The sequence below is a fragment of the Acinonyx jubatus genome, chromosome E4, assembly GCF_027475565.1.
Source record: "Acinonyx jubatus isolate Ajub_Pintada_27869175 chromosome E4, VMU_Ajub_asm_v1.0, whole genome shotgun sequence".
Lineage (NCBI taxonomy): Eukaryota > Metazoa > Chordata > Mammalia > Carnivora > Felidae > Acinonyx > Acinonyx jubatus.
The window spans coordinates 4,552,013-4,573,855 of NC_069395.1; the positions used below are offsets into that span (position 1 = coordinate 4,552,013).

Below are 21,843 nucleotides of genomic sequence, written 5' to 3' on the forward strand. Positions count from 1 at the left end.
CCCAGCCTTGTCTCCTTTGGGATCCTCAGAAGAACAAGGGGGGGGGGGCGGTGGCCACAGCCTTGGAGGTGGGATCAGGGTGGGGGTGATCCAAGCTAACATACCCCGCAAGCCTGAAAGGGGGAGCACGACCCTGCCCACAGTCAAGTGGGGGAAGGACTTTTCCAGGCACCTCTCCTCTCCCAGCCTCTTCCCAGCAGCCCCAGGAGGAGCCACGACAAAGTCAGCAGCCTGCTGACTGCTGGCTGATGCTTCCCGTAAGCCCACCGAACCCTCATCCCTGGGGGGTAATTATCCGCATCGCCAAAGAGGAGACTGAGGCCAAGAGAGATCACTGTCCAAACTCACAAGTCTGTGTTCTCTTCTCAACCCAGGCCGCCTCTCTGAAGGAAAGGTGTCAAGTCAAGGCAGAAAGGACAGGGTGACAGTGTAGTGTCAGGGAATCCCCTGCCAGGCTTTCTCTGAATATACCCCAAAGCTCTCAGTGCTTAAGTTTCAGGGCTTCCCTCAGCAGGAGCCCTTGCAAGACTCACATCAGGGCTCGCAGCCATGTGTCTCCTTGGCCGTGTGTTTTGTAGATTTTTGGATTTCTGTGAAACCTGTGTGTGTGGTTCTCCATCAGCTGCAATAGTGAAGTTGTTGCCTACTGTCCTGCTGGCGGAATGGGTGCCTGGAACATTCCCTCTGCCGGCCTGCCACGCCACCTCACCTCACACCAGGACCCGGAAAGTGCCAGCCGTATTCTCGGTGGGAATAGGTGCTGTGGCACCCAACACCAAAAGTACGTGCAAAGCAGAAGAAAAACAAGGGTTGACATTGTTTCAAAAGCCAGAAGCCAGTCTGTGAAAAACTTCCAATACCCCCCATCGTGTGATATTGTAAGTAGAGAGGCCGTTCTTCTCACTGCCTGGCCAAAACGGAAGTTCTCTCTGGCCAGGAAGAGACCCAGTAATGCAGCAAATATAATTATGAACACATCGTATGCCTCACCAGAGAGAAAGCTGCCTCCAGAGGACCTAAACTTGTCGGCTACTTCTGTTTTTCCAACAGTGATAGGAGTTTTCCTTTTTACATTCTTCTCCGAGATCATCTCAAACACATAAGCCCACTTGAACTTTTCTGAGTAGAAGGAAACAGTCTTCCCATTGAAAAACGTTTCAGGCCTTGTGTATTAGTTTTCTACTCCTGCTCTAGCAAACCACCACAAATTTCCTGCCTTAAAACAGCACAAGTATATTATCTTACCGTTGAGGAGCTCTCACTGGCCTAAAACTAAGGTGTCAGCAGAATTGTGTTCCTTACTTACCAAGGCTCTAGAGTGAATGCTTAATCCAGTTTCTGAAGCCCACGATATTCCTTGGCCCGTGGCCCACTTCCTCCATCTTTAAAGCCAGTAGCCCTTCGTCTCTGAGCACTCTACATGAGTCACATTTCCTTCTACTGGGAAAGTGTCTCTGATTTTAAGGACTCCTGTGATTAGATTAGGTTGAGCTCACCAGGATAACCCAAAAGAATCTTCCCATCTCGGGATCCTTAACGGAGCCATATCTGCAAAGTCGTCTTACCGTGCAAGGTAAATATTTAGACGTTTTGGGAATTGAGAGATGTTTGGAGGAAGGGAGGGGCCTACCACACCTTGCCAGGTAACAGTGACCTTTTAAGGATCTGAAACATTTCTTGGGAGAGAAACACAAAATACAAAATGCAAAAAAAAAAAAAAAAAAAAAAAAATTACTCAAAAAGTTGTTACAACTTGAACATGCCTTTTTTTTAATATGAAATTTATTGTCAAATTGGTTTCCATACAATTTGCGCTCATCCCAACAGGTGCCCTCCTCAATGCCCCTCACCCCCTTTCCCCTCCCTCCCACCCCCCATCAACCCTCAGTTTATCGTGCCTTTCTGAACTGCATCTTGGAAAGTCTCTTTGAAGATTTAAATAATACAAGTGAGATTTAACAGATATGGGCAGATGTCAAGAGTACATCCTCTTCAGGATGCCTGGCAGGCACAGTGGGAACAGCATGTGACTCCTGATCTCAGGGTCGCGAGTTTGAGCCCCACACTGGGCACAGAGCTTACTTAAAAAAAATTTTTTTTAATTTTTTAAAGAGAGTACATTCTCTTTCATCAACTTTAAATGTATGTGTTGAAGAACAGAAAATTTACTTTAAAATTAATGAGCTTGAGGCTCCTGGGTGGCTCAGTCGGTTGAGCGTCCAACTTCGGCTCAGGTCATGATCTCGCAGTCTGTGAGTTCGAGCCCCGTGTCGGGCTCTGTGCTGACAGCTCAGAGCCTGGAGCCTGCTTCGGATTCTGGGTCTCCCTCTTTCTCTGCCCCTCCCCTGCTCATGCTCTGTCTGTCTCTGTCAAAAATAAATAAACATTAAAAAAAATTAACGAGTTTATCCTGTACAGAAAAGGAAACGATCAGCAAAATGAAAAGGCAGCCCACTGAATGAGAGAAAATATTTACCAATCACGTAGCTGATAAGGGATTAATATCCAAAAGACACAAAGAACTACAATGTAATTGCAAAAAAAAAAAAATCCAATTAAAAAATGGGCAGAAGCTCTGAGTAGACATTTTTCCAAAGAAGACATACACATGGCCAACAGGTACATTAAAAGGGGCTCAACGTCAGTAATCATCAGGGAAATCCAAATCAAAACCACAATGAGATATCACCTCACACCTGTCAGACGGGTCATTATCAAAAAGAGAAGAAGTAACAAATGTTGGCAAGGATGCAGAAAAAAGGAAACTCTCGAGTGCTGCTGGTGGGAATGCAAATTGGTGCAGCCACAGTGCAAACGAGTATGGAGGTTCTTCAAAAACTTAAAAATAGAAATACCATATCATCCAGCAATCACTTCTGGGTATTTACCCAAAGGAAACAAAAACACTTAACTCAAAAAGATATATGTACTTCTATGTTCATTGCACCATTATTGACAATAGCCAAGACATAAAAACAACCTAAGCGTCCACTGATGAATAAATGAATACAAAAAATGTGGTACATAGGGGGCACCTGGGTGGCTCGGTCAGTTAAGCATCCGACTTTGGCTCAGCTCATGATCTGGTGGTTTGTGAGTTCAGGGCTCACCCATTGGGCTCTGTGCTAACAACACGGAGCCTGGAGTCTGCTTCAGATTCTGTGTCTCCCTCTCTCTCTGCCCCGTCTCTCTCTCTCTCTCTCTCTCTCCCTCTCTCTCTCAAAAATAAATAAACATTAAACATTTCTTAACACAACCAAAATAAAATAAAATAAAATAAAAATAAACAATAAAATTCTCTCAAAAAAAAAGAAAAAGGAAAAAATGTGGTATATATAGACAACAGAATGCTAGTCGACAATAAAAAAAAAAAAAGAGTGAAATCTTGCCACTTCTGATAATATGGGTGCATCTTCAGGGTATTATGCTAAGTGAAATAAGTCAGACAGGGAAAGACAAATGATATGATCTCACTGTTGGGGGAGGTCATCAAAGACCCGACCTCGGTTGACCCATGAGCTGGACCTGGGCAATCCGAGGCTCCTTAGCCCCTCCTCTGTCCTTGGTTTATGGTTCCGCTTGGCTTTCCCCCTCCCAGAGGCTGCTCCAAGGACACAGCCTTGAGATAATGATGCGGCCCTGAGAGCATCTGGCCAGTATATGTGACCGAACCCCGTTAAGCCTTCTATATAAACTATTACGATTTGGGGGAAGCGGGGCGGGATCTACTAGTCTGGCTCCCATCCTCGTACGTAAGTTCCCTCACTCTTCAACCTGCCACCTTCCAACCTGCAGTGCTCGTTTCTTTCTTTGGTCTCTCTCTGCCCTCCACATACAGGGCCAGTTTGAGATTCCATCCAGGAAGCTCCTGAGAGGGTTGCAGAACAACACTCACTTCTGTGTAGAATCGAAAACAACAACAAAGAAACAAAACCCAACTCAGAGGTACAGAGAACAGATGTGCGGGGATCTGTGTGGCTAGACGTGGGGAGTCAGGGCTGGGGGAATTGAGCAAAGATGGTCAAAAGGCACTAGTTCCGAATTATAAGACAAATAAGTCATGGGGTGTAATTATAACATGATGGCTATAGTTAATAATACTCTATTGTCTATTTGGAAGATGCTAAGAGAGGCGATCTTAAAATCTCTCATGATGAGGAAGCTAACGGATGTTAACTAGCTGTACAGCCGTGATCGGTTCGCAATATATACAAGTACTGCATCATTATATTGCCCACCTGGAACTGATGCAATGTTATGTGTCAATCATATGTCAACAAAAGTACTTCATAGGTTTATGAAACAAAAGCGGTAAAAATGAGCCATGAAATCAGTGCAAATTATTCTGAAATTGAGAAGTAAATTGGAGCAAAAGTTCTATCAAAAAAGGCAATTCAATAAGAGAAATAGACAGAGTTTGAATAAACAGGCACTTGGATTGTTTAATAATCCAACTAACAAGAAGAAAATCATAGGAACACATTGGGGATATCTTACATTTCTTACTGGTTTGACATAAAATATCGCCACTGATAGAGCTTGCGTAAACCCCTCTTAGTACACAAAAACTAGGACCTATGACGAGTTGGTGAATGAGTGCCATCAATTCAAAGAACATTTACGACTAATTACTGAACAATGTCCTGAAATTCTGCAACTCCTATAAGAAATTTAGCTCAGATTTTCCCAAATTCGACAATTATAAAAATTGCTATTTTGCCCACAGCAAACTGTGACATGAAAGAAACATCCTAATCTATTAATAATAATAAAAGTGTCGATCAACCCCTATCAGAGGAAAGAATGAATTATCACTGTATTCTGTCTGTGTAAAATAATATTATAAAATCACTGTCATTTGGAGAGACAAAGAATAAATAGCCAGATGGGGCCCCTGGGTGGCTGAGTCAGTTAGGCATCTGACTTCCGTTCAGGTCATGATCTCACAGTTCATGGGTTGGAGCCCCGCATCGGGCTCTGTGCTGACAGTTCAGAGCCTGGAGCCTGCTTCCGATTCTCTGTCTCCCTCTCTCTCTCTCTGCTCCTCCCCCACTCATGCTCTGTCTCTCTCTGTCTCTCAAAAATACATGTTTAAAAAAATTAAAAAAACAAAACAAAAACAGGGACACCTGGGTGGCTCAGTTGGTTACCCGTCCAACTTCGGCACAGGTCATGACCTCACGGTTCATGGGTTCGAGCCCTGCATCAGGCTCTGTGCTGATGGCTCAGAGCTGGAGCCTGCTTCGGATTCTGTGTCTCCCTCTTTCTCTCTGCCCCTCCCTGGCTCACCCTCTGTCTCTCTCCCTCTCTCTCAAAAATAAATAAACGTTAAAAAAAGATTTTTTTTAAGAAGGCAGAAAAGGTAAGGGCGACAGCTATCTTAGAGCTGAATTCAGGGAATTCACGCAGATTTTACGTGACTCTTTCAGATGTTACAATGTTTATAGTATTTGCCAGATTTGAAAACACTTCTAACTTGTCATGATTTGTTATTCTAAATAAATGTTTACTCCTGTAATTGATTTTGTCTTAATAATTTTGCCTTGTCTCACTTCAATGGGGCTTCCAAAACTCTACAAGCCTGGGGCCTCACAAAGCCGGTTCCACCCCGATAAGTAGGGAGGCGACCTTCCCCTTCTCAGCAAAACTTGGCTGCAAAGTGCAGCCATATCCGGTGGGGTCGGGGTGGGGTGCCCTTGCTCTCCCCTCCCAGCCTCAGCCAGCTCTGCCCACTCCTCCCTGCCTTCCTCTCCCACCTTCTCCCCTGCGCCCCGCCCTGTCCTGGCCGTACTCCCTGTTATGCGTCTGGGTCACCCGCCTCCTTTGGGTCCCATCCCCATGCTCCCCTTTGCTCCCGTCCTCTACTCCGCCCCTTTGCGGCCGGCCGGACTGACTCCAGGCCACCCCCGGGCCAGAGCAATCAAGGCTTAAAAGGGCTAAGAGCCTGAGGAAGAGGGCAGGTCCCCACCCCCGGGCCCCACTCCCAGGCTCCCTGACCCTTCCTAGCCAGTCACCACTCCCAAAGGAGCCTCAGAGTAAACCCTGCGTGTGGTCCCAGACCCGGGCCGCGCTGGGTCCCCGGCAGCTCCTTCTCACCCCTCTGGGCCTTGAAACCGTCCTGGGGCTTCACCTGACCCCACCCTGCCAGCCTCCAGAGGTACTCCCACCCGGGCTGAGGCCACAGGGATCAGAATTTTGACTCTGCTGGATAAGCACATGTCAATGGGAGGAGCCTGGGAGATGAGAGCCATCAAAAGAGTCATCAAGTCACAGTTAAAATGAAAAGTCTGGCCTGTCGCTTGAGCTGGTCTCCCGTCCGTCCGGGAGCCAGGAGAAGGGACAGTGGTTCCCTGCTTCTGTCTCTCTTCCTCTTTCTCTCTCTGTGTCTCTCTGTCCTTGAAATGCATCTCGGAGGATCCCTGTAGCCCAGGGATCAGTGAGGCTTCTCAGAGTGGCTTGGGGACAACTGGGCCACATACAGAGAACAGCCAAGAGAGTTCTCCTGTGGGAGAACATAGTTCTTCGTTCGCTAATGTTGTCTCTGAACTCCTTTGATACGTACGTCTTGGGACTTCTTCAAAATGGGGGCCCCACCTCCTTCCTCTGGACCTGCCCCGCCGCCCCAGCTTCTGCAGCCTCCACCCCTCTTCAAACCCAACTTCTGCTCCCCATTGGAGCAGTGACCATCTGTCTGAGGAGGGAATTCTGCAATGTTCACTCAGTTCTCAGTTTAGCACAATTTCTTCCAGGCTGCCTCACAGCCAAGAAAAGTCCCTCCAAGGGGCAGCTCCGAAGAAGCTCTCCTGTGATCTGTGCTCCCTGGGTGGCACAGCGAAGAAGGAAAGCGGGACTCATTTTGGAGCCAGACCAGCAGGGTTAGGACCCTGGCCCGGCCACTGGCAGCCAAGAGACCTTGGGCCACCTGCCTAACCACCTGGGCCTTTGTTTCCTCTTGTGTGAAATAGCCCCAAAGAGGGCTCAGAAATCCATTTGCACGGGGCCTGGTGGTTTTTCGTCCCTTCTTCTCCTTCCCCCAGAGCAGAGGGCTAAGCAGGAAGGGGGGGAGGGCGGATATCTTCATCCTCTGTAGTATAAATACGGTCAGGCATCCGACTGTAAATCCTCTAAGTTGCAAGGGTGCCTGAAAGCCTATCTCACTGCCCCCTTCTTCCTGGAGCCCTTGAACTCTCGAACCGGCCGTCAATTCTTCCCAAAGTAGAGTAGAGCCGAACACATAAATAAACGCTTGAAGGCACGAGTTGTTTCACTCAAAGTATTTGCTGCCTCCCCTCTTTCTTCAAAACTCGCTCTCCCATCCTTAAATACTGTGGGGCCTCCCTGCTGCAGCCACAGAGCCCAGGCGTGGGGCCGGGAGTGGGGAGAGGGTTTGAGGACCCCGGGGAAAGATGCTGAGCACCAGGAAAAGAGCAGAGGGGAGAGGGAAGGTTAGGATAGTGTGGGGGGGCCCGGGGTGGGGGTGGGGGGACTGGAGGCCCTGGGTCCAGAGGGAAGAAGGAGGGAAGGAGGGGAGAGGACACCGGCCAGGAGGCAATACCACCTTCGGGGCTGGGGGGGATGGTGGGGAGTGGGGCGCTGAACCTCCAGGGGACTGACAGAGACTTCTGGCCACACATCGCAGCCTCTACCTGGCCAGGGTCCCCCTGGGCGGACAGCCCCCGGGCCAAGGAGAAGGACGTTAAGCAATCTGCAGCCTCCACCCCTCTTCAGAACCACATCCCCACGCTCCTCCCTGCCCCAGGACCTGGGGCCAGCGTTTCCCCGGTGCCCTGAGTACGCCTCCACACGCCTGGCACCGGCTTCCTCTCCTACGTGACCAGCACAGACCCTGGACTGGGTGGCGGATGTTGAGATAAGGCCAAGGAGGGAAAGCCGCCAAAGTCAGGAAGTTACACAGCCTGTTTCCCCTGGCAACTCAGCCACAGTCGCCAAACAGTGCAGGGTGGGGGGTAGGGCCAACTCCCATCCAAGGCCTCGAGCCAGGGCCCTCCCAGACCTCCGTCTTCTGGTTGGAGAAACTTCTCTCTGCATCCCCTACGACAGGGCTGCCTAAGAATGATGGGGGGAGCCAGTGTAAAAAGCAAATTCAAGAGGCGCCTGGGTGGCTCAGTCAGTTCAGCCTCCGACTCTTGACCTCAGTTCGGGTCGTGACCTCACGGTCCTTGGGCCCGAGCCCCGCGTCCGGCCCTGTACAGAGCATGGAGCTTGCTTGAGTTCTCTCTCTCTCTCCCCCTCTCTCTCTGCCCCTCCCTCTCTCTCTCTCAAAATAAATAAATAACCTTAAAAAAGAAAAAGACGATGCAAATTCAAGACAGCACCCGCATCAACTCCACCAAATATTCCCAGTCTAGCAGTTCTAAAAGGACAAACTGGGCTCTGCATTTCGAGCCGGCACCCTGGGTGACTCCAATCTTGGCCGTCTGAGGACAGATGTCACTGAGAGAGCAGAAGAGGTCTGAGCAAGCTGGGATTCCTTGTGGCAGGCCTGCGGAAGGCACAGGACGGGGAGCAGCGTCGCCCAGCCCTCTGTGTCTGCTTGAGTCAGCCCCAGCCCCAGGGATGGTACGCACTTTGGGTATTTTCAGTGTCCACTGAGCGACCAGGAGTCCAGAGATCTGGGTTCTAGGACATGCAGAAGCAATTCAAAACCATGAACTTCCCCTGAGCCACCATCTGGGCCGGGTCGTACGGGGCCAAGAACCATGAGGCATTCGAAGATGCAGAAAGTGTGCAAGCACCCAGGGACCTTGAGCATGTCGCTCCCGGTGTCTGGGTTTGTTTTTCTCTTTTTTCCAAAGGGTATAAAAATACTAAAGCCCCGGCGGCGGCTGGGTGGTTCCATTGGTTAAGTGTCTGACTTCGGCTCGGGTCATGATCTCACAGTTTGTGGGTTCGAGCCCACATGAGTTCGTGAGTTCAAGCCCCACGTCGGGCTCTGTGCTGACAGCTCGGAGCCTGGAGCCTGCTTCGGAGTCTGTGTCTCCGTCTCTCTCTGCCCCTTCCCAGCTTGTGCTCTTGCGCTCTCTCTCTCTCTCTCTCAATAACAAATCAATAAACTTAAAAAAATATTTGAAAAAAATCCTAAAGCCCCACCAAGAGGGGACAAGTCTGTCCGGATCTAGTAGCTATGGGGGTCCCTTGAAAGTGCACCTCTCCGTACATCGTGGGGGTCGTGGTAGCTTTTGTTGCTGGAGGTGAACGCTGGGCCGTCAGGAAGCTCCAGAAAGTCAGAGAGCATTGGGGACGGGAACCCCGAGTCACGGGATCCAGGGGCTGGGCCTCGGGGTCCCTCCATTAGTCCTTTTCTGAAGCTGCCAGATCTTCGCTGGCCTTGGAGGGGCGTTTGCTGTGAGCTGAACTTCCTGCACGGCTCCTCAGGCCCTGACGTCTCCCTTCCTCACTGTGGCCCCGGCCTCCACCCACAGAAAAACCGCAGCTCCTGCTGGCTGCCAGTTGAACCCTTCCCGGGGTCAGCGAGCTCAGAGGGGACCCCTGCCAGGGGCAGGCAGTGAGTGTGGACGGCTTTTGCCATCAACCCCAATCCCGGTTCGGCCGCCAGCTGGGTTCTGAAGCTTCCGTTACTCTTGGCCTCAGTCTCCTCACCTGCAAAATGGGACAGAAGGAGAATCTGTGTGGTGGTGTCCAAAGCAGATACGCTGCTCCTGGATTTCCCATCCCAGAGACGACACCGCCCTTACCTGGTTGCTGAAGCCCTCTTCCTCACTCGCCACAGTCAACCAGAAGGCAGTGACCGCCCCCCGCCCCCAACAAAGCCACTCTCAGTCCAGCCTAGACCAGTGCAGTAGCCTTCTAAGGTCGACCTGCCTCCGGAGTCTTCCTAAGCCCAGGCCTATCTCTACCCTACAGCCCGAGGAAGCTTTCTAAAGAAGACACAACTCTCTTCCCTTCCGCCCCCTGCTTAAAATTCTTCAGGGGTGCCTCAAGCGCTTGAGGAAGGGTCTAAAATCTTTCAGTTGACTTTGAAGCTCCTCTGAAGGGCTGGTCCCGACTTCCTTTCTCAACTGCACTCAGCCTCCAAGCCCATGTTCCACAGTTGGGTTCCGCCCGTTCTCACCTCCAGGCAGTGCCCACGCCGGATCTCCGCCCGGAACATTCTCCTCACTACTGTGGGCCACCCCTTCAGGTTTCTTCCCGTCCTTAGATCCCCCGGCGCAGACATCAGCATCTTCCAGAGATCCTCACTGATGTCCTCCCCACAAGGCTGAGTGGTCCCCTCCTGTGGGATCACATGGCACCTATGCTCCCCTCACCACGCCCCGAATCTCATTATACCTGGCTCTTTGCTTTTGCTTTTCTAGCTCCTCCGAGGAGGCCAGAGATTCCACCTGTCTTGCCAAGGCTACGTCCCCCAGCGCCCCCAGCACCCCCAGCACCCGGTGCATACCTTGCCCTCAGTGGGTGCTCAAGAAATGTTTGCCGAAATAATTAAAGAACAAATACAAAATACAGATAAAGCTCGTAGCTCCGGGACCTGCAGAAGGTGGCAATGAATGTCAGCATCCCCCCCACGATGGCCCAGCCCACACCGAGCCCCACTCTTTTTTCTCTCATGGAAACACAATTCAGAACTCAGGTCCTGCCAGTGGCAGGGTGAAATGGTGAGACAGCCCCAGCATCCGAGGAGTTGTGTGATTGTCCCCCCATCCCTACCCCGCGACCTTGCTCTGTCCCGACCCAGTCTCTGGTTCGTACCCGACTCGGGCCTCTTTGCCCACCCCCACTCCAGGCTGGAAGGGAACAGCCCCTCACCCCCCACTAAAAGTTGACCTCTGATCACACAAGCGAGTATGACAGCACCTACCCGACCCCCAGAATCTGCTCAGGGGAGCAGATCCCTGAGATACACAGCCTCAGCTCCCCCACATCACCACTAGCCTCCACTCCAGAAATGACCCGGGGCTGCGGGAGGTTGGCATTTCTCCGAAGGCACTTACCGCTGGCTTCCTGAATGATCACCGGCTGGGCTCATATCCATTTTATCTCCCCTCCAGGACTATGTGCTCTGCAGGCAAAGAAATCATGTATTAATAATCGTCACATCCCCCGTAAGGCCTGACACAGAGAACCCCGAACGAATACATGAACTTAAAAACTGCATGCATGTGTATGCGTTCCCAGGCAGAATTGCCCACTTTCCACCTTAGGATGGGATGTGTCCTATTATCGAAAACATTCCTCTTGACCCTGAGGAGATCCCAGAGGCTAATAACCTTGGGAGTCAAGAGGATCGTTTTTCCTCGTCTAACCTAAATTTCTCTAGATGCAACCTCAGTGCGTTTTCTTTTAATATCCCCCTCTGTAGCCACTGGGACGAAAACTCATTTCTCTGCAAGGAGACAGTTACTCACTTACTCTTCAGGCTTCTCTTCAACACATTTAATCCCAGACCCTTTACAGTTCCCTCCCTGGGGCCCCGTTGTCCAGGCTTCTCCCCTGTTCTGCGGCTCTTTGGGCCTTTTGCCAAGCTCTCAAAGGCCTCCCCCCACCACCCTGCCCGCCTCGGCTGGAATGGGGCATACTGTTCTCCACGGAGCCATGTGCAAACTCACGGATGCTTACATTCTGCCTACGCACACGGACACACACCTCTCTGCACCCGGAACCCCCAGTCCTTGGCAGACACAGCCTCACAGGCGGCCTCCACACGCGGTCAGATTCCTCTGCTCCCACCTGCTCCCCGGAGCCCCTGCCCCGTGAATTCTCACACACCTAAACACACGCTCACAGGCGCAAGAGGAGGCCACACAGACCTCGCCATGCTTTTACCCCAAGGGTGAGCCAAGCTAGGCCAAGCAGGGGGAGCCATCTTCCTGCTCCTCCCCCCCCACCCCACCCCCCATCTTTCTTCTCCAGGCCTTTCCATTGGTCAAAATAGGCCTAACCTGCTTTCTCTCCACCTCCGAGGTGATTTTTCAAGGCAAGGAGAAAATGAACTGAAGTTGGCTCCTCCCTCCTCCCGCCCCTCCCTCCCATTTCTCCCCCCAAATCCTCAGTGTGACCTCCATTTGCCCAGAACACATCCCCTTCCCAACCCACCCCTGGCCTCCCCCACCCCCAACACTGGATTCACAGGTTTGCACCTGTTAGAAATGAACCATGAGGGAGCATTGGAAGCTGACAAGACAGAGGAGCCGGGTCCATCTCAGACCCAATGACAGGCTGGCTGACTTGCGACCGTGGTCTGGCTGGGCACCATGTCACTGGGGCAGGCGATTCAGGAACGTGAGCGTAGGGTGATACTCATTCATTGGCTCGACAAATATTTATCCAGCAGCTACAACATGCCAGGCACCTCGTCGCATCCACAAAACCAACACAAACCTGCCTTTTCGCGGTGTACATTCTGTGGGTGGAGAGAGAAAATAAATAAGTCAAATACACTGTGTGTCGGGTGGTGATAGGAGAAAGCAGGGAAGGAGGACAGGGTGCAGGCGGAGGGTGGGATGTGCAATTTTAAGGACGCTGGCTGGGGAAGGCCTTACGTGGAAGGGGACCTTTGAACAAAGACCTGGAAGAAGGAGGGAGCCGTGGTGAGGACGGGAGGGGGACAGTCCCTGGGCGCAGGGCACTGGGAGACACCCGTGTGGACAACCTTGGAGAATGAGGTGCCATTCAGAGGGGCTCTTGCCCTCAACCCCAGGGCTGGGACCCCGAAGTGAAGGGATGGGCAGGAGAGACAAAGGAGGCCATATTAGGCACAAAACCGCAGCCTCCCGTGGCCACGAAAAGGCAAACTGAAAACAAGGCGAGTTTGGAGGTGTCCGCGCAGGCCATTTCCAGAAGGAGGGAGGTGAAGCTTCGTTGAGGGGAGACGGGGGTTTCCCACAGAGCTTGTGGGCGGGTGGCGGTCACGGGCAGAAGCAAGGCGCACCCTGTGGCCAAGCCTTTCTCCAAACCCGCCCATGTTGGCCTTGAAGAAGGGGTTATTCCCGGGGCGGGGAGGGGGGTAGAGCTCCCTGAAGCATCGCTGAGCAAGATCAGGGCAGCAGGACGGTCAGGCGACACCAACCCCAGCGCAGGGGCCCCACAAACCCCACTGACCCCTCACTTCCGTTTCCTGGGTGCTCGCTGTGCCAGGGACGTTGCCCTGCTTTCTGCACGGGGCCAGCAACACCCTCGCAGCAACACGAGGAAGGAGCCGGTGTCTTGAGTCCTCGGGTGAGGGCCACCCCCACCTCCACACCCCTTTGGGCCATCTGTTCTTCCCCAGCCCCGCTCCTTGCTGAGCAGAACCACACAGGCCCGCGGCCAGGCCGACCTGGGCTCAAACCCACGTCCCTCCGTTGACTCCTTACGTGGCCCTGGGTCGCCCTGAGACCCAGCACGCTCATCTGGGGACCAAACGGGGGAAGCGACGCAGGAATAGCCACCTCGGGGACCGCTGTGGGAATCTGCCCCGAGAAGGCAGGGACTCTCAGTCTTGGCTCTGAGACAGGCCGAGTGTCTCAGAAAGTTGTGAGGCGTGCGGCCAATAAGCCGTAGCTGTAAATAGTTAAATCAGGGAAGGCTTGGTTTTTTACGTAGAACTGTTAGTGAATTCAGTGTTGTCTCTGCAATGACATCCCTCTCTGGCTCCGGCATCCCACAGAACCTCCACAACCAAAGGGGCAGGATGACAGCTAATCCCCTGGGAATTTGCATATAAACTGCAGCCTATCTTATCTGTGTCTCAGCCTGAGGGACCACGGCCCCCAAGCAAATACCATCTCCCCCTGCAGCATGGCGTCAGGATCAGGGGCTAATGTCCCCAGGCACAGAGCCTAGCACATAGGAGGTACTCCTTGGCAGAAGTCGCCACGACAGGGCAGTGAGAGGAGAATGAAAGTCACCCTTGGGCACAATGCTGTGGCTCTGCCCCCCTCAGGAAACAGCTGCCCTGAAGGAGAAAGCGGGGAGGGAGGTACCCACTGTGGGGGGCTGGCCCGGGGTCTGTCCAGTTCTCCGAGGAAGACCCAGGGTGTGACAGGGAGGCCGTGGGGTAAAGGCGACACCTGGGAGCTGGAAACCACAGGGCGGAACGCCCATGCCTCGGTCAGGGCCAGCTCAGGACAGCCTGGCCCCAAGATTGGTTATCTTGGTACGAGGCCGCCCACCCAGAAGGGAAGCGCTCCCGCCTGCTCTCCCAAGCACGTGGGGTCAATCAACAAGGCTTCCTCCCTCCAGCCACCACCACTGACTACTTCCTGCTCACTCAGAGCCTGTCAATTCCTCCCCACCACTGCACCCTTGGCCCCTAGCCCCCAAGCTGATCTGGCCAACTGGACAGGGGCCACCTTGTCCCAAGCCTGCCCGAGGGGCCTCCCGCCCAGCCCCACCCTCCTCTGGCTGGGGGAGGGGGCCGACCAGGAGCACCAGGTGGGATGTCCAGTCCCTCGGCTAGCTGTGGGCACCTCCCGCATACCCTCCAAGGGCAGCTGCGAGGCCCCGTCCTGAACCCCAACCTACCCTCACCTAAACCACGGGAGCCAGAGAACAGGGAAGAAAATCACAGATGGGGGTGAGGATCGCAGCCTTCCATCCGAAATCCCTCTCCCCTGTACCGATCACCACGCTGCCCCCCACGTTTCCTCCCTTCCCAGTGGAGGGCTCACGGCCCTAGACACAACCAGAGTCCATCCAAAAAAAGGCAGAGATATTTATTCAAATCAGCAAACTCAGGTTTTTCAAGCCCCAGCCACAGCAAGGGGAATGGAAAATGGGAAGCCAAGAGGACCCCTGCCAGGGGCCGGCTGCCTTGATGTGTGGTGAGCGCAGCCCGGCTGTGGCTGGGGAGGCGGCCGCCACAGGCCTCTCCCTATAAATTAGGTCCCTGCAGCCACAGCTGGGGGCGAGGCTTGCTTGCGGAAGGAAGGCCGGAAGGCGGCGTCCCTGACCCCCGGCCAAGGAATGGATTGAGGGCACGGAGCTCAGGGGTCGTGGGGAGAGAAGCCAAAGGGCAAGTGAAGAGGTATGCGGCTGGGGGGTGGCGAGGCCCCCAAATTTTGGTCCCAGGAGAAAAGAGGCCAGTTGTGGTTGGTCCAGTTTGGGTGGGTTTGAGGAAGGGAATGTATTAGTAAGCCCAGGGGGAGAGCCCGCCGTCGGGTGCCCCCCAGAGGAGGCAGGCCAGGCCCCCGCCCTGGCAGAGGGGAGTCTGCGAGCCCCAGGGGCTCTCGGGGAATGTCACTGCTGAAATATACATATATATTAACCATCCGTGGGAGGGCGGGGCAAGGCGCAGTGGGATCAGAGGATCTGGCGGGGCATCCCGTAGCCGGTCATGCCTGCCTGGGACGCCCCGCGGTTGGTACCCATCTGTAGCCCGATCACGTTCTTGCCCTCTTGTAGCTGGTTGTCCGAGAAGTTGCGAGGGTTCTCCTTGGATTTCCTGGGCCGAGAGAGAGTGCTGGTGAGAAAGGGGCTGGAGGCGGCCCCGGCGAGTGTCTTCCCTGGGGGCTCGGGTGCTGCCGCCAGCTTCGCTCCCCCCGGAGCCACCTCCCTCCCCGTGTCTCAGAAGGGACAGTCCCTTGCCGTCCCAGGAGAGCAGCGAGGACTCGGGATGGTGAGGGATGTAAACGTGCTTTGAGCGGGACCATTTTCTAGGGACAGGGACAGGCCCGGGACGCCCCGCGATACTCACTTAGGAAACCAGTTGGGATCTCCAGAGAAAAGCCCATCGTCCCGGGCTACCGCCAGCCCACCCAGGTTCATCAGCGTCCGCTGCACACATGCCATGTTCTTTCCTGGGAAAGGGAAGGCGGTGTGTTGGTCTCGGCCGTGCCGGGGCCCTGGGTGCCGGGGTTCCACCTCCACCCACGTGGTCAGCAAGCCTGGCTTCCCAATTCTTCTCCTCTTCATCCCCACACCCTCCACCACCCCAACCCCCAACACGGCCCACTCCTCCATGAAACACACACACATGCACACACACACACACACACACACACACACACACACACACACACCCCTGTCCGCGAGGTGCCAGAAACCCGCCCCCTTCTCCCTTCAAGACTGCCTAGCCCAGCCTCTGGCCTCCAGGGTGATGGCGCCCCCGGCCCCGGCCCACCTTCCCAGAGGTCCACGGTCTGGAAGATGTCAGTGGTGTTGATGCCATAGCGTTCGGCCGCCTGTAAGAACTGAGAGATCTGCTCCATCTGCTTGAAGGCCATGGTGGAGGCCTGGATCTTCTTCACGGGGGCCTGCCCCTCGGGGTACAGCCCGTTGATGAGCTCACACAGCACCTGGGTGAGGACAGCAAGGGTGCAGAGGTGAGGCCGTGCTGCTGCCAGAGACGCTCAGCCCCCACGGTTCCTGTCCTACCTGAAGGCGCTCCGCCTCCACCGGGAGGAATGCCCGGGCTCCCGCCCACCCAGCCCCTGCCTCTGAACCCAGAGTGAAAGCCTTGCTGTTCCAGCATCACTGCCTAGAACACCCCCCCCCACCCCGGTTCTTCCCTGTGTCCCCTCGGGTCTCCCTTTGACTCCACGGGAGGGAGGAAAACACAGGTCCTCTGCAAGATAGGTGCCCGGGCTGAGGAGGAAGTGGGACGGGTGTGCCCACAGTTCCGCAGCTGAAATAACCCCAGGCGCCCCCAGGCCTGGCTCTGTCCCGGGCACTTGCAGTCAGAAGGGCCCAGCTCTCACCGTGCCATCCTTCAGCCAGTTCTGGAAGTTCTCGCGCCCAGGCTGGGGCCGGCCCACATCCTTGCGGCACTGGGTGGTGATCCACTGGATCAGGATCTGCTCCAGGTCCGCGTCATACTGTTTCTCAATCTTCTGCTGCACCTCCCGGCTCAGGCCGTAGGCGGGTCCCCTGTTGGCCATTCCAAAGGGCAGCGGTGGCTGTGGGAGCTGGGGAGAAGACACGGCCAGGACCGCAGTCAGGTCTCTGCAGCCTGCAGGGACACACTCCCTATCCCCTCGAGACCCGCCATCAAAGGAGGGAACTTTCACCCTGATTCCGGGGCACAGGCTGAATTAGCACTGCTCAGAGCTCTACGGTTAAGGGGCCACACAGGCCATCTCTGGGTTCCCCCAACCCAATGACGAGCAGCCTGTTTATTACACGGAGTCCTCCCATTAGATTTCATTTGAACAGCCCCACTACTCAGATGAGACAGAAAACCCACTGGAATAGAATCTGGGCTAAATGAGGCCAAGCCTGGGGGTTCAGCTCCTCATTTGGGGTGGTCAGCTTTAGCAAAGGCTAGCTGGCCATTCTAACCCTTCAGCCCTGGGAAGGAAGATGATTTGGGGAGAGGAGGAAGACCTGGAATGGCTTGGCAGATCTCTGCCAAGAGCTAGAGAACTGGATATAACTGCCCTCACTTAGCCACTGGCTTTCACTGAGCACCTACTATTTGTGCTGGGGGTTGCGGGAGAGACAGAAGCCTTGGGTCCCAGAATGCCAACAAAGAGACCAAGTGAGCACCCAGGAAAGGGTAAGGCTTGTACACGACAAATACCGCACAGGCCTACACAGTCAGACCCTACATCACAGAAATGCAGAAGAGAGTGTGGGCAGAAGCAACCTGGAAGGCTTCCTGGAAGAGGAGGTCTAAGTAGGTCTTTAAAAGATTTCGGCAAGCAAAAGGAACCTCCCACGAGAAACCACTGGGCAGTCAAAACAAATTCTACTTTCCTTTCTAGAAGCTGCGGTGGGCAGAATCATGGCCCCCCAGAGGCATCTACACCCTAATTCCCAGAACCTGTGAATGTTACGTGGCAAAAAAAAAAAAAAAAAAAGCCTTGCTGATGTCACTGAATGAAGGGGAGAGTCCCCTGGACCATCCAGGTGGGCCCAGTGTCCTCACAGCCAGGGGTCTCTATAAGCGAAGGAGGGAGGTAGGCAAGTCAGAGCAGGAGAAGCAAGAAGAAATCAGAGTCAGGTCAGGGTCAGGGTCAGGCCCACGTCCTGGACAAGGCCCGGAGAGGGATTCTCCCCTAAACTCCCCAAGGAGGAACGCAGCCTCGCTGACACTTCGGTTTTACCAGTGAGACCTCCGGGGGGATTTCTAGAGCCGCACGATGTGCTTTAAGTCGCTAAGTTTGTGCTCATTTCCGAGGGCAGGAATAGGGAACTGACACGGGAGCCTCGGGTGGTATTTTTAGGGAAACCTGGGAGGGGAGGGAGGGTTGGGGAAATGCACAGGAGGGTTTAGCTTCATTTGAGGACCTCACTTAGGAAGAACTGGGTGGTTTCCAGACCTGGCCCGTGGGCAGTCTGTCCCCACCTACTCCGTCACTACCTAGGTCCCCCCTCCGGGACCCCATGGAGCTGTCTCAGGAATGCTACTCATACAAGGGGGAGCCAGGACCAGAGAAAGGACGGGACCTCACTTCCTGTCCCCATCCGCTCTATAAATGAGCTTCCCTTTCCATTCTGAAATGCAGCCAGCTGCCTGCTGCTCATACAGGGGGAGTCCCCAGAACAAGCACCTGTGTTCAAGGACAGGAAAGGGAGACACTCTTGCCCCCCACATCCGGCTCTAGACCAGGGCAGACTTAAGGGCTGAAGTCACTCAGGCTCCCTCTCTCCCACACACCCCAGGCTAAACAATCCTGCCCCCCGCCATGGGTCTTGGGGCTCAGGAGAAGAGTCAGGTCACAGGGGCAGAGTCACCTCAAACCCCTCTGGCCGCTCAGCCTTGGGTCTCAGGCTAGTCCCCTCCCCCGCACTCCAACATGGCTGTTCCTTTCCACTCCAGCTTATCCAGCAGCACATTTCCCGAAGGAATCCTCCCCACAAATCAGTTATTTTTATACTTCATTAAGAGCAACCCCCCCCCCCCCCCCCGCTTCCCATTCCCCCCCTTCCCCCGCCTAAAGGCTGGGCCAGATAAATGTCGGTCTGGGCCTTGACCCACATCACCAGGCGTGCACACACACACACACACACACACACACACACACTCAGCTGGGGGAGGGCAGGCTGAAGCCTGTGGAGCAAGGAGGACAAGTGTCTCTCCTCCCAGCCCAGCCCCAGCAGCCCGGGGCATGTCCAGGAGACCTGAGATGAAGGGCAGCCACCAGTAAGCCCCCTTTTCTTGGCCCAATGTCTAGACCTCTCTTCTGGGAGCAGCTTCACTACGGTCCCCTGGGCCTCAGGGCTGTGTCTCCTTGGAGCCACGTGGCCTGAGGCCAAGGGATCACGATGGCCCGGGGAGAGAAAGGCAGGAGAATCATTAACCCAGGCAGCAGGGTTAGCGGGGGAGAGCAGTGGAGAGCAGTGTCCCCTCCACAGGGGCAGACCGGACTTGGCCTCCCAGACCCACCTCTGGGCACAGGGAGAACGCTGAGGGTCCCTCCCCAACTCTGGAGACTGGACCCAGCTCCACTCTGGGGCCACAGCCTGTGAGCCCTGAGGTGCCACAGCTGCCGGGCAGAGATCTGGGAAGGGGAGGGGCCTGGGGAAGGGGCGGGGCAGCCCAGCCAGCCAGTCCACAGCTGTTTCTCCTCCCGCTCCCTGGGGTAGGCGCCAGCCGATGGGCCGCGGCTGGCCGGCTGGAACTAGAGCGGCCCACCCTAGTGACGCCCAGGGGACCTTCCGCAGCCCTCCCTCAAAGGAAGGGAAGACAGCCAGGTGCCTACTGGGGTGGGGAGCGGTGTAGGAGATGCCTGGGGCTGGGGGTCCCAACAGAGACGACCGCTGAACCACCTGGGGGGTGGGCCTGGCGCGGGAACACCCCTCACCCCCACCAGAGACCCGGGGCAGGACGCTCACCTCGCCCCACCCCACGCAGATGTCAAGGGAAAGGGTCCCTGGCTGGGGTGTTTCGTGCGGAAGACAGAGACTCTCCATTCATCGTGCACGCGGGGGAACTTCCTAACTCAGAGTCGGGGGGGGGGGGGGGGTCAGGGCCATTCTGAAAGGGCGAGATGGGGGTCCCTGTCCCCAAAGTGAAGCGCACAGGAAGCAGGCGGAAGCAAGGATGATGGACACCTGTGACCAAGGAGCCACGCGGGGCAGCCCCCCACCGTCAAGTCAGTGAGCAGAAGAGAAAGCTGAGGCTGCACAAACAGGAAGCCTCAAGGCTTGAGGGAGGAGGGGTGAGGTGGGGGCCGTTGCCATGGCTTCTGTGTACCAAACACAGGAACCCGGCAGGGTGGGGGCACCAGGCAGAGACACACACTCCACACACATGGAGTGGTGACGAGGCTCTGGGCACCGGGCCGCAGGCGGCATCCTTGGAAAGGGGCCCCTGGCTGCATTCTCAGGTGTGGGCAGGTGCAAGGGATCCCGCAGCGGGGGGAGGCGGGGGGCAGCTGCGGAGGCCATGGGGGGCATCCGGAGGAGTGGGAAGTTAGGAGTTTGGGGGCAGAGAAACAGACTCCAGGAAACAGTTCAGGAGAGGAAATGCCCCGGGAACCGAAGGCCTGTCGGGAGCCAGAGAGCCCCATACCTGAAAATCCTGGAGGGAGAAGGGCTGGGGTGGAGAAAGCAGTAGAGGCCAATCCCCAGGGGGCAGGAGAGGGCTGGGGCGCTGGAGGGGGGGTGCAGTTGGCCAAAGACGACCGCGCCGCCTCCGCGGGGCGGGCCCCCCCCCCCTCCCCAGCCTGCCTTGGCCTTCTCTGCAGCTGTGGGTCTTCCCAGGGGACTAGGGAGGAGAAATGGGGGGTGGCGTCGGAGAGGGGGAGCTGTCCCTCTCTTTGGTGCTCCGCGGTCAGAACTCGGGAAAGCCCATCCAAGCCACTGGGCCCCCCCCCCATCCCCGGGACCCTCACTCCCGCCACGCTCCTTTCTGCTCCCAGATGCCAGGCTCCCCCCAGAACTTCCCGGGCACGGGCTGCAAGGGGTCTCTGGGAGGCCTGCGGGGCCGGGAAGGCGGCCGTCCACTTCCGGTCCTGCAGGTCCGGCCCCGCCGCCCCGCCTCGCCACACCCAGGGCCGTTACAGCCGGATGAGTCACCCACAGCCCGCCGCTGGGGTGACGCAGTGGTCTGGGCAGCCCGCCCGCCCGCCCGCCCGCGGCCCCCGCCGGCTTTCCCAGCAGCAGGGGGCGCGGGGTGGGGGCCCCGGCCGGGGGGGGGGGGGGTGGACCGGAGCTCCTGCAAGCAGCCCCCTCCCCACACCACCCGCGCGCGCCGGCGGCCACCCCCCGAGGTCGGGGGCCTCTCCTCCCCAGCCCGCGACCCCGAGTCCCCAGGAAGACGGCCGGCGGGAGGAGGCACAGAGAGGGCGGCCCCCGCACGTGCTCCTGCAACCGGGAAGTGAGGGGTCGCAGGGAAGCTCGGGCGCGCGGTCCCTCGGAGCCCGCCAGCCACGCCCCGACGCCCTCCGCTCGTCAACCCCGACGGCCCGGTCCCCGTTGCGGACGGACGCCCCGTCGGTGCACCCGCACCCTCGCCTGACCTCATCGCCCGGCAATGCCGGGTCGGGGCTTGGGGACAGGACCCGACAGCACCGGGCGAGCAGAGCCGTCGTCGGACCCTCGCGCCGGCCCCGGGAGCAAGTCGCCGGCGCGGGCCCCCCGCCCTCCCCCTGCTCACCGTTGGCGGGCCGGCGCGGCGCACTCTGGGCGGGGGCTGCGGGCCGAGTGGCGCGCCCGGGCCGGGCCGGGGGTTTTCAGCGGCTCCCGCCTCGGACGGGGCGGACCCGGGGCGGGGCGAGCGCCCAGAGGCTTTAAAGGCGCCGCAGCGCCAGGGCGGAGGGCAGAGCTTGGGGAGAGGGGCAGTGGGCGGGAGGGTCTGGGGAGTCGGGCCTACGCGGGCGGCTGCAGTGGTCTCCACCCAGGAGAACCACTGTCTGCACCTGGGAGCTCACAACGTGTGCCTCGGTGGGAAGCTTTTTGCCTGGAAGATTAGCGCAAGACTGTGGGCGTGTTTACGTG

At 56.3% G+C, this 21,843-nt stretch overlaps 1 protein-coding gene across 2 annotated transcripts; it reads right to left on the reverse strand.

Moving 5' to 3' along the window:
• Window positions 1-14,654: 14,654 nt before the first annotated feature.
• Window positions 14,655-21,660, reverse strand: TAGLN2 (transgelin 2). 2 transcript variants are annotated; one of them, XM_027048723.2, is made up of 5 exons: window positions 21,503-21,660; window positions 16,659-16,865; window positions 16,082-16,256; window positions 15,656-15,758; window positions 14,655-15,403 (listed from the first exon to the last, which is right to left on the reverse strand). In XM_027048723.2, exons 2-5 carry the CDS (start codon window positions 16,836-16,838, stop codon window positions 15,262-15,264), a joined length of 600 nt encoding a protein of 199 aa, XP_026904524.1. In that variant the 5' UTR covers window positions 16,839-16,865; window positions 21,503-21,660; the 3' UTR covers window positions 14,655-15,261. The 2 variants fall into 2 exon arrangements, with proteins under 2 accessions (XP_026904524.1, XP_053064867.1); XM_053208892.1 differs by lacking the exon at window positions 21,503-21,660 and adding an exon at window positions 21,366-21,386.
• Window positions 21,661-21,843: the final 183 nt, after the last annotated feature.